The 10,240-nt window shown below is 49.5% G+C and overlaps 5 protein-coding genes across 6 annotated transcripts; all 5 read left to right on the forward strand.

Annotated features, from left to right (window-relative positions):
* The first annotated feature begins 22 nt into the window (after positions 1–22).
* LOC117889925 lies at positions 23–712 on the forward strand. The gene is made up of 2 exons (XM_034794450.1): positions 23–548; positions 605–712. The coding sequence occupies exons 1-2, from the start codon at positions 304–306 to the stop codon at positions 702–704; spliced, it is 345 nt and encodes a 114-aa protein (XP_034650341.1). The 5' UTR covers positions 23–303; the 3' UTR covers positions 705–712.
* Positions 713–958: 246 nt separating this feature from the next.
* Positions 959–1,577, forward strand: LOC117889918 (lipopolysaccharide-induced tumor necrosis factor-alpha factor homolog). 2 transcript variants are annotated; one of them, XM_034794444.1, is made up of 4 exons: positions 959–1,001; positions 1,035–1,177; positions 1,243–1,378; positions 1,439–1,577. In XM_034794444.1, exons 1-4 carry the CDS (start codon positions 988–990, stop codon positions 1,542–1,544), a joined length of 399 nt encoding a protein of 132 aa, XP_034650335.1. In that variant the 5' UTR covers positions 959–987; the 3' UTR covers positions 1,545–1,577. The 2 variants fall into 2 exon arrangements, with proteins under 2 accessions (XP_034650335.1, XP_034650334.1); XM_034794443.1 differs by having other exon boundaries at positions 962–1,177.
* Positions 1,578–1,884: 307 nt separating this feature from the next.
* Positions 1,885–2,505, forward strand: LOC117889917 (lipopolysaccharide-induced tumor necrosis factor-alpha factor homolog). Its single transcript, XM_034794442.1, has 2 exons — positions 1,885–2,260; positions 2,325–2,505. Exons 1-2 carry the CDS (start codon positions 1,920–1,922, stop codon positions 2,428–2,430), a joined length of 447 nt encoding a protein of 148 aa, XP_034650333.1. The 5' UTR covers positions 1,885–1,919; the 3' UTR covers positions 2,431–2,505.
* A 254-nt stretch (positions 2,506–2,759) lies between these two features.
* LOC117889912 (lipopolysaccharide-induced tumor necrosis factor-alpha factor homolog) lies at positions 2,760–3,929 on the forward strand. The gene is made up of 3 exons (XM_034794438.1): positions 2,760–3,262; positions 3,322–3,451; positions 3,515–3,929. The coding sequence occupies exons 1-3, from the start codon at positions 2,983–2,985 to the stop codon at positions 3,633–3,635; spliced, it is 531 nt and encodes a 176-aa protein (XP_034650329.1). The 5' UTR covers positions 2,760–2,982; the 3' UTR covers positions 3,636–3,929.
* A 1,110-nt stretch (positions 3,930–5,039) lies between these two features.
* On the forward strand, positions 5,040–6,420 carry LOC117889914 (YY1-associated factor 2). The gene is made up of 2 exons (XM_034794440.1): positions 5,040–5,500; positions 5,679–6,420. Exons 1-2 carry the CDS (start codon positions 5,362–5,364, stop codon positions 5,990–5,992), a joined length of 453 nt encoding a protein of 150 aa, XP_034650331.1. The 5' UTR covers positions 5,040–5,361; the 3' UTR covers positions 5,993–6,420.
* Positions 6,421–10,240: the final 3,820 nt, after the last annotated feature.

The following is a 10,240-nucleotide window of genomic DNA, read 5'->3' on the forward strand; positions in this document are numbered from 1 at the left end:
AGTTTATGGTGGTCCAGGACTCAGTTCGCTGTGTGACGTCTGTTCTGCTGCTTGAGACTGCGGAAAAGTGCATCCAGTCGTGCATTCAAAGGTCCATCTGCAGCCGCTGATAAGCGCACGGAGAGCTGTGCCGTGCCCCCACACCTAGCTTTTGGCCTTGCATCATTTTTGCGTGGGATTTCGGGTAGACACCGGGCGCATCCAGGGCTAGCCCCCACGCAGAGTTCTATATTTGGGCTGAGCCTTCACAGAGCTGCTATTTCATCGGAGTCTCAGTGTGCTGCGGCATCATTCGCTGCCCGAATGCCGTTCAAATTGCTGCCCCAGTACGGCCCGGCGTCACTTGTTGCGTTGTTCGTGGACTGGCGTGAGAATCTGAAGAAGGAGATACGAGCCAATGTGCTGGCCGCCAGGATGGGCAAGTACCGGATCCACCACAAGTACCATCGCATTCCCATCGAGTGCTGTCCGCGGTGCAAGTCGACGGCTGTTAGGTTGGAAATTCGCACCAGTCGCTCGCAGTGGAAGAAACTAAAGAAGAATTTGGTGTAAGCAAACATAATATATAATTATGTACTGTATACATTATGTACTTATCTTGCAGCGAATTGTGCTTCTGTCGGCCTTACATTCCAGCGGGCATGTACAAGCAGGGACACATTTGCCGATCCTGTGGCTGGATGGATGTCATAAAGATATGCTAAAAGAATAGTCCAAACACATTATATACATACCTATCTATATACCTATTATGTACTCACAAACAGCATATCCAAATATTGAATTACGATCAAATACTATTCCGAGTTCTTCAAAGTTATTTCCATCCACTTGTTGTTTCTGCCTAATAAAGGGGGGCGAGGTGCTGCAGCTACAGGCCAAGAAAGCTAACGGCCAACAAAGCTTTTGTGGGAAAAGCTCTACGTTAAGTAGGGCCCGAAAGCGCGAGCGTCTTGAAGTCAGTTCTCTGGCGACCATCAAACGGAAATGCAGTACAATCAGCCGCAGCCTGGAACCGTTGGCTACCCGTACCCGCCACAGCCTGGAGCAGGTGGCTATCCGTACCCGCCGCAGCCACAGCCACCGAGCTACGAGCAGGCCGTACATGTCACGGGACAAGCGCCCGTTCGAGTTCAGGTTCAGGGCGCACAGCCGCCGCCCGTGGTGATCATTCAGCGTGAGTGTCCAGCAGCAGCTGTTTCCCCGTACAAGCCGGACTCAGACTCCGCTGATTGCTTTCAGATCAAGCTGCTCTGCCGGTGGGTCCCGATGCCAGCTTCATCACCTGTCCCCACTGCCATGTCCAGAAGCTGACCCGAGTCGAATATGCGCCCAGTGTGCGCACCCACTGCATGGCCGCCCTGCTCTGCCTCATTGGGTAAGATCTGCGATTTCCTCTCGGTGTTATCTAATCTCCAAGTGTGGTCCACGTAAGCAGCCTCTGGTGTTTCGCCTGCTTGCCCTACTGCGCCACCAGTTGCATGAATGCGAATCACTTCTGCGGCAACTGCAACAAGTTTGTGGGCGTCTACAACAGCGACTAGCAAGCAGCAAACAGCAGCAGCAGCAACAGCAGCAACGATACACATTCCGAATAAACAAACCAAATCGAATCGAATCGAATCCAGAAATCGAATCCACTCCGATCACATCATCCATCGCATAGCTTTGTGTGCGAACATTTTTGAATGGGTGTCGACAGACGAACACATTTCTTTTTCCCCCTCCACACACACACACACACACACACCCACTGCTAGTGTAAACAATCGGGCCAGAAAGCTTTTCCACCACTGAAACGGCTTTAATTGATAAGAACTCTGCGATATGCGAGTCAACAATTTTTTCGGTGCCTTCCATTGCCACTGACGCGCACCGACGAGTCATTTGTTCCATTAACGCCCAGAAAAATCGATACTATGGAACCCGTCTATCCCGCCGCACCACTGGAGATGCAGAAGGGCACAGCAGGAGATGCGCTGGCCGAGCACCAGCAGCTGCTGACAACACCACGATCACCGCCCAGCTACGATCAGGCCACAGCCTCGCCGGCGCTCACCACGGGCCCAGCAGCGACTCCGGCTCCAAGTGCAGCTCCAGCTACAGTCCGGCACACAGTGGTGGTAGTGCCGGGATCCATCTACGGACCGGAGCCCATGGACATACAGTGTCCGTATTGCCACAACTATGCGCGCACCCGCGTCTCCTATCGGCCCAACTCGCGCACACATCTGATAGCCCTGGTGCTGTGTTTGTTCCAGTGAGTAATGCCAGGGGAGTGTCTGCTACTTCCGCTGCTCTAATCCGTTCTGCTCCCTTTACAGATTGTACTGCTGTGTGTGCCTGCCTTACTGCATTGCCAGTTGCATGAACACCACTCACTACTGTGGCATGTGCGACCACTACCTGGGCAGCTACCAGCGTAAATGAGATCTGGATATGAGCGTCTTTTATCTGTTTCCATCTGCACTTAGATAATAAACTGTTGTTGGTCTTCCACCTGTATGTTTACTGTACGCTTTACTTGAGATAGGTTGGGCACACATCCACTCTCCCACTTCCCCGACTCCCCGTTAGATAAAGCTTTCGGCCAAACAAAAACTCGACTCGTACAATTACAGAGATATTTCTGCCGCCGTTTTGCAATTGCCGAAAAGGTTGCCCAATCTCTCGCTCTGCTCTGCTCGGCTCCGCTCTACCTGCGAAAGCTTTTAAGCTCGCTCTGTGGAGCAGAGCGAACGATCTAAGCCAAAACTTGAATCTGTAGCCAGTAGGCAGCTGAGAGCGAAACGGAACGGAGAAGACGAACAGAGCAAATTTGCACAGTAAACAAAAACCCCAACAAGGGATTACAAATACACACGCATACAACACACATACATATACATACGTAGTGGTAGAGGAAGAACTTGAATCTGTTTTAGTTGCAAACAAAAATCGAAAGCTGAACTTCGCACTTCAACGACAACGACAACGACGACTATGGATCAGAAGCGGGCCATGCTCTATCCGCAGGTGGATTTCAACACGCCCAGCGCACCATCACCGACGCCAGCGAGGCCAACAAGGGAATCGTTTGATCCGGAGCATGTGCCCGTGGAGGCACCGCCATCGTACGATGTGGCAATAGGCAGACCAACCAGCACAGTGAGTGTTCCAGCAATTGCAGCAATCACGCCACAACAGCCGCAGCCGCCGCAAGTGGTCTACGAGTATGAGCAACCAGCAGCGCAGCCAGCAGCAGCCACAGTTGTCCAAATGGGTAAGTTATGGCTTGGCTTGAGTCTTACTATCTCTGACGTCATTGCGGTTTAATTGCAGAAACTCTGAACTTGGGTCCAAATCCCTGTCGCGTACTCTGCCCGGCCTGTGGTGCACAGAAGACAACACGCATGACGCACACCGCCAATTCGCGCACACATTTGGGAGCGGGACTGCTGTGCCTGGTGGGGTGAGTCCTACAATCGAATCGTGGCTTCCCGACAGTGTGCTTAATGTTCCTCTCTTCACTTAGTTGGTGCTGTTTTGCCTGCTTCGTGCCCTACTGCATGAACAGTTGCCGCACTGGCAACCACTACTGTCGCAAGTGCAACACGTTCCTCGGCGCATACAGTCCCAGCGGTGGACTGAAGTGAAGATAAGACTACGACGAGATGTGATCTGGTGGTACCTAACACAAACAAGAGCTGCTATCTCAGCTGTTTGCCTAGAAGATACATATTTGCATATGAATATATTATTAATCTTAAACAAAAGCCAACGCCACCGCCACCGCCGCTTACCTTCTTGCTGCTCTCGACGGGTCCATAGAGCAGTGTTGGCGGAGGTCGACGTGCATCGTCACCATGATGCTGCCTAGCCTTAAATAGTGTATAATACTCGTATACTCTTTATGCAAAACAATAATAAAGCCAGGAATTTGGACTTGAGTTTAAAATGTTCATGCTGAGGGAGGGGGAGTCTGCCATGTACAACTGTTTCCACTTATTTATTTTTTATTCGCCAACATTTACGCTATTTACAACGGTTTCAAATGTTTCTTAGTGTGACCGCGGCCTTATCGACAAAATATACCACCCCTCGTAAGAGCTGCCAGATGCGGCTCACGATTGTTCCGCTGTCGATACATCGACATGCCATATGGCAAGAATGTAAGTGATATCTTTGCGAGATTATGAAGAATATAGGGTATCGAAAATCCCACACAAAGGATTTTCTCACTTTTCTGAGAAGCTAATTGCCCGTACTATATTTTATTACAGACCAAGTACCAGGCGAACATAAGTCAGTAGAAGGTAACTGGTTTCCATGTTTTTCACTGTGTCAAAATCTGGATGCTATGAAACCGCAATTCATTTTAGTTACTTGGCGACTGAAAAATGAATTGCGGTTTCATAGCATCCAGATTTTGTGGTGATCTGATAGATATGGTCATTCCCTACGGAATGGCGTTTTTAGTTTTCTGTTATCTTCAAAATGGTAGATTTGGGAGGTTTTCGCCCTTTTGCGGGGGCGGGGCTCATTTTTGAAATACACTGGTTTCAGTGTGAGCATACAGCAAAAATGGTGCCAAAATTTGGTGGCTCTAGCTCTTATAGTCTCTGAGAACTAGCCGACAAACAAGACGGACAGACGGACGGACGGACGGACGGACGGACGGACGGACGGACGGACGGACGGACGGACGGACGGACAGACGGACAGACAGACATGGCTCAATCGACTCGGCTATTGATGCTGATCAAGAATATATGTACTTTATGGGGTCGGAAACGTTTCCTTCTGTGCGTTACATACAACCGTTATCCGCACAAATACAATATACCCTATTTACTCTTCGAGTACCGGGTATAAAAAGGAATTACAACTAGCCAAACTTGTGGAGAATTGATTAATAAATCAGATCAAATTATGTTGTTACTGAGCATCCTAACTAGATGGTATTATAACCCAGATTATCAAATTGGATATATTTTGAAACTTAAAACATATATTTTGGTATATTTCTGAGGGTCAGGCGGTATATTTGATCGATAAATCCGCGGTCACACTGTATTGCAGAAAGTTTTTTTCACAACAATAAACCTCCGATTAAGATCCAATTAAGCAACTAATGTGTGTTGGTAGACATTAAGCAACGCTTCTAAGCCAGTTGTGCGTGTGTGCCAGTAGGCTGCACCCCAAAATTGCCAGCATTTGCGCTGCGTTTTGGCAGCCACAACACCAGCAGCAGAAGCACGGGCAGAGGTAGAGGCAAAAGCAGAGGCAAAATCGGCAGCAACAACAACAACGGTGGAAAAGGAAAATTCAGCACAGCTGCATTTCGCTCACTTCCCCCACCACAGGGCAGTTTTCACTATTATGGACAAGAAATCATCGCCCGTGCGACGACAAAAGCGCCAAGCGAAAGTGATTGAAGACAACTTTTGGGACTGCAGCGTCTGCACGTACAGGAACTCGGCCGAGGCGTTCAAGTGCCGCATGTGTGACGTGAGGAAAGGTGAGTGACCTCGATTTCGTTTGCGACTGCGGCTACGGCTGCGACCACAGCGGCTGCTGCGTCACATTTCAATTACCCGTGAAGGACGGCAAATAATCGTTTGCTGTGCGCTTAATTTGTTTTCTTTGCTGCATTGATAATGTTCTCCACTCTCTCTGTCCCTCCCCACACCGCCTAGGTACCTCTACACGAAAGCCTCGCCTCAACTCGGCGCTAGTCGCACAGCAGGCAGCCACACTGCCCGGAGCCAGCGGCAACATGCCCAACGGCAAATCCGCCTCCAGTTCACGGCACGGAAGTGGACACGACAGGCAAAGGCATAAACGATACCCGGCCCGCTTGAAGAACGTTGATCGCTCGACGGCGCAGACGCGCGAGGTGACCGTCAATTCGGTCACCGTCTTCATCACAGAGTACAAGGCGAAGCCGGTGAGCAGCCGGCGTGAGTCCAGCGAGCAGAGCTTCAGCGAGAGCAACGACAGCCGGAGTTAATTTTGGAGGCCAGGTCCCGAGCCCGTGCTACCTTTTGATATTGTGCGCCACGATTCCCCAGGCGATTCCCCAATCCCACGCCCCCTCGTCTAAGTGTACAAGTAACAAATTGTAAATTCTAACTGTTAGGCCCAGAAACAATTGTAAATCGAAATCGAACTATAAGTTATTGAGTATTAGGCAACGTTCGAAGACGCTCCCGCACATGGCTTCAGCCAGGAGAGCACAGAGCTGGACAAGAAGCACGCATTTAAACGTCTCCCTCTGCAGCCCCTTCGAATGTGCGCTACCCTGTATATATTCTACCAACGGATGAGCCAACAGGAGGGTGTCCCCTCCTGCCTGTCCCTTGTCTGTCTCGTATTGTATTGTAATTCTAAAACCTAATTTATTACCGCTGAATGCATCGTCTGTATATGTATATTTTTTTTAAATACGAATATCTTTCGTTTATGCTCTAAGTTTTCAATTAAAATATGATTTAACGAAAGCTAATCTCACTGTTTAGAACGAATCTGTAACGATGACAAGTCCAAGCCCAAGCCCCAGTCCTCCCACAAAATGGTTTTTGTTAATGCCTAGCCACACGCATAGATTGGCTGAATAGACAATTTGATAATTTTAATTCGTTTGTATACAAGACTGATTAATAGTTACCACAAAAAGCAAACACACACCAGAGACAGAGCTGTGTGTCCACTTCCACAGGTGCCCATTCTGTTCCGTTTCCAGCAGCAAGCCCAGGCAAACAATAGATAAATACTCCAACGAATAACAAGAATTTTTGTACTTAGCAGAGAGAGCAGCTCCAAAGCAGCTCTCTACTCTCCACCAATACCATAAACCACACCCATAACCACACCATTTCCATTACCATGCAATATGCCTACAACTAGTAAACGATAAACGATGAATTTTGATATGAACGATTATATTAAATATTGGATAATGGATATAATGGTTTATAATGTGCTCGATATTTGCATTTTGAGATAGATTATTTAACCCACACACACACCCCACACACACACACACACACACACACACAGCACACACCGAGCTACTTGCAGCTCACTCGAATATACTGCCGGACCCGTACTGAGAGCTGGAGGAGTGCTCCACTTGCTGTACGAATAACTTCCAGTAAGAGAAACTTTGCAGCTTTGATTAAACATTAAACACTTATACAAAATAGTTTCTAACTAACTGAGATGCTTACAAATGGTCAAACAATAAACAAAGACACACACATCCAATCATAGATACGCCCAGAGCCACACTTGCAGCCGAACTTTCAAAGTTAGTTAAAAAACTTAAATTCAAGTTGTAAAGCATTCAATTTTAAAGCATTATAAAATACATTAAATAAATTTCAACAAAAAATGCTACTAGAAAACCGCTTTACCTGGCTGGGGGAATTATGTGGAAATTATGACATAATTTTATGGCTGGCACCTGGCTGGATGGATGCGTTGGGTTTGCCCATGCCCATGCCCGCTCCTGTTTAAAGTTCTTTAAAGGCAGCACACGAGGGGTTGCTGGGGTTGTGGATGGATGCCAGTACATACAATACATCCACCATCGCTCCACTCAAAGACACAGCAGGACCAGGGGACCGCCCACGCGTTGCCTTTGTCTATGGCTATGTGTGGCAGAGTGGCAGAGTGGCAGCGTGGGGGAGAGCACAAGGACGGGGTGGCGTGGCACATCATCTGTGTATCTGCTTACGCGTGCTCTCAGCTTTAGTTTGGGTCTCAGTCGAGTTTCAGTTTCAGGCTGAAGCTGAAGCCACTGACTGTCTCTCCCCTACGAGGACGAGGACGAGGACGAGGAGTATGCATGGACGAGGGCTACGCCTTTGGCAGCTGCCTCAACTTTTCGCACAGCGCACATCGCACGCTTCGCAAATAAATTACAAATTGTTTCGTTCCAGCACAGCTACTACTTACACACACACACACAGAGAGAGAGGGAGTCCTACTCCTTCTCCATTCGATGCCATCCCCCAGCGAGACCCACAGCCCTCGCACAATTCGCTTCAAACATTCTAGCCTGACGTTCGAAATGTTCCCGTTCGCATTTTCTCTAAAATGTTAAAATTCACGAGGCCCAGGCCCAGGCCGTGCCACATTCCCACTCCTGCTACGGCAGGCTGCCACCCAGAGTGGCCTCCCCCAGGCGGCACAGGACCTGCGTTATCAGCGCCGCACTCTGTGCGCTTATCTTCCTCCATGTACGTTTCGTTTCATTCTTGGGTTCTGTTTCATTCGTTTGTTCGCTGCTCCTTGCTTGCGCCTCCTCCCTCTGCCTGCCTGCCTGCTGCCTGCTGCCTTCCTTCTTATCCGTTTGTTTGTCCGTGCTTCCGCCTCATCTGTGCGACCGTCCGCACATCCTGTTCCTTCTCTGCCATTTCCACGTCCTTGTGTGTAGTTCGGGAAATTTGGTTTTTCTCTAGCAGCTAGAAAAAGTTGCAGCAATTGGAAAATGTTAAACTCCTTGCGGCCGGAACTCTGGGCCTGTTCCTGGGCCCTGGACTTCAATATAACGCATACGCGCTGTGGTCCGGCCCAGAGGATCGTCTGCAGAACGGACTCCACAAACTTCTGCGGAGCTCCACAGTGCAAGGGGTGGGTGTGGGCTGTGGGCTGTGGGGTGTGTGTGCATGTGGGTAATCCCAGCAAGTAACTTGAGCACTTTATGGCACAACGCGCACGTGTGCCAGTGTCAGTATCAGCGGAGTGTTGGAGGAGGGCGCGGGTGCGGGTGCGGGTGCGGGTGCTGGTGTGTATCTGTGCTAGATAGCCGCGAAGGATACTTGAGAGCGAGTTTGGGCATGGGAAAAGCTGCTCCCCTTAAAGCTGCGATGGCTCTAGGTTTAAACACACTTTAGGCATTATCCATTTTAATTACATTAAAAAACTTTTTTGTTGGCATAAAATAAATTGGAGCCAAAGACAAGAACGAAGACAAAGATTGGGGGGGGCTAGGGCCAAAGCAAAGCAAAACTTATGTCACTTTGATCCTTAAAAGTAACTTCAAGGCAACTCATGCGAGAGACAATGGGGAACTATGTAGCCACCACCTACCCCCAGCCGTGCCGACCCAACCCCTGGCAGTCGCTCTGCCGCTCCCTCTCTCGGTAATCAAGTTTAGTCTTTAAAATTGAAATTCCAGCATTAGGCGAGGAATGCGACAAACGGGAAATACCATCCGAAAGGGGTTGCTCGATGGCAAAAGGATTGTGCGGCAGAGAGGGGTAGAAATGTGGCCCCTGCTCCGCTTATCTGCCTCGAATGTGCCGCAGCACGCATGGAATATGCCCAAGAAATCGTTTGCACATTGCCAAATTCAATGTACAAATGAATTATTCAAACTCAAGCGTAAGATTTGCAGGCACAAATTAGTCAAGGAATGGATTCAATCAGAGCACAAATTCTGCCTGCAATTTCTCGCTCCTTTCATTGATTAAAGTTTCGTATTAAAGTTGCCCGAAAAACAGAAGAAAGAGAAGGGAAAGCGACAAAAATGTATGACAATCGCAGTGTCACCAGCGAGCCCAGAACCCAGAACTCAGAACCCAGAGGCCGCCCCACAACGCCTGCCAGGAGCGGGGCTGGGTCGTCAGCTTCATTGTGTTTATTTCTCATGTTAAAATCAAATTCCCGCGTGTGCAATTTTTCATTTGCCCCAGACCCGGACCCGGACCCGGACCCGTACCCGGACCAGAACTTGGGCCCCGGGCAGCTGGCAGCAGGCGGCAGGCGGCAGGCGCTGGAGCCGTACTCGCAGCCCAGTGGAGAAATGAAAAGGAAGTGGAAAAATGTGTAAAGGTGCGTGTGGCAGGGTGGCACGACAGAGTGGCGGGAGGGGCGGGGAGGGGACTGAGCTCGAATGGGGTGGGCTATGGGCTGGAGGGGGTGCGACTGCTTGGCTGGCTCTTCCGGCGTGCTGCCTGACGTCAGGTGAAGTCAGCTTAAAGCGAAACTTTGGCCAAGAAAACTTCAAGAGTTTCCTTCTGCCTTCTGCCATTTCTTAACTTTCATTCTGCAGTTGAAGAATCGCGTCCACGAGGCAGGAGTTGATGCATGCCGCATGCTGCCTGCAGGCAGGAGAAGAGTTGAAGCTGCTCGAGCATTAAAGCTAGTGCCGGAGATGGTGCTGGAGCTCAGCTGCATTTTGGGCAACATTTTTCGATACCTGTCGGCATGTGTCGGGGTGTGCTGCCTGCCTGCCTGCCGCCTCAGCACA

Source organism: Drosophila subobscura, chromosome E (assembly GCF_008121235.1).
Source record: "Drosophila subobscura isolate 14011-0131.10 chromosome E, UCBerk_Dsub_1.0, whole genome shotgun sequence".
Classification (NCBI taxonomy): domain Eukaryota; kingdom Metazoa; phylum Arthropoda; class Insecta; order Diptera; family Drosophilidae; genus Drosophila; species Drosophila subobscura.

Excerpts from the sequence above, each read along its gene's own strand:
- LOC117889914 (XM_034794440.1), top strand. The coding sequence starts at position 5,362 with ATGGACAAGAAATCATCGCCCGTGCGACGACAAAAGCGCCAAGCGAAA. Across the intron at positions 5,501-5,678 it reads CATGTGTGACGTGAGGAAAG|GTACCTCTACACGAAAGCCT; the intron begins GTGAGTGACCTC and ends CACACCGCCTAG.
- LOC117889925 (XM_034794450.1), top strand. The coding sequence starts at position 304 with ATGCCGTTCAAATTGCTGCCCCAGTACGGCCCGGCGTCACTTGTTGCG. Across the intron at positions 549-604 it reads AAACTAAAGAAGAATTTGGT|CGAATTGTGCTTCTGTCGGC; the intron begins GTAAGCAAACAT and ends CTTATCTTGCAG.
- LOC117889918 (XM_034794443.1), top strand. The coding sequence starts at position 988 with ATGCAGTACAATCAGCCGCAGCCTGGAACCGTTGGCTACCCGTACCCG. Across the intron at positions 1,178-1,242 it reads GCCCGTGGTGATCATTCAGC|ATCAAGCTGCTCTGCCGGTG; the intron begins GTGAGTGTCCAG and ends GATTGCTTTCAG. Across the intron at positions 1,379-1,438 it reads GCCCTGCTCTGCCTCATTGG|CCTCTGGTGTTTCGCCTGCT; the intron begins GTAAGATCTGCG and ends CCACGTAAGCAG.
- LOC117889912 (XM_034794438.1), top strand. The coding sequence starts at position 2,983 with ATGGATCAGAAGCGGGCCATGCTCTATCCGCAGGTGGATTTCAACACG. Across the intron at positions 3,263-3,321 it reads AGCCACAGTTGTCCAAATGG|AAACTCTGAACTTGGGTCCA; the intron begins GTAAGTTATGGC and ends GTTTAATTGCAG. Across the intron at positions 3,452-3,514 it reads GGACTGCTGTGCCTGGTGGG|TTGGTGCTGTTTTGCCTGCT; the intron begins GTGAGTCCTACA and ends CTCTTCACTTAG.
- LOC117889917 (XM_034794442.1), top strand. The coding sequence starts at position 1,920 with ATGGAACCCGTCTATCCCGCCGCACCACTGGAGATGCAGAAGGGCACA. Across the intron at positions 2,261-2,324 it reads CTGGTGCTGTGTTTGTTCCA|ATTGTACTGCTGTGTGTGCC; the intron begins GTGAGTAATGCC and ends CTCCCTTTACAG.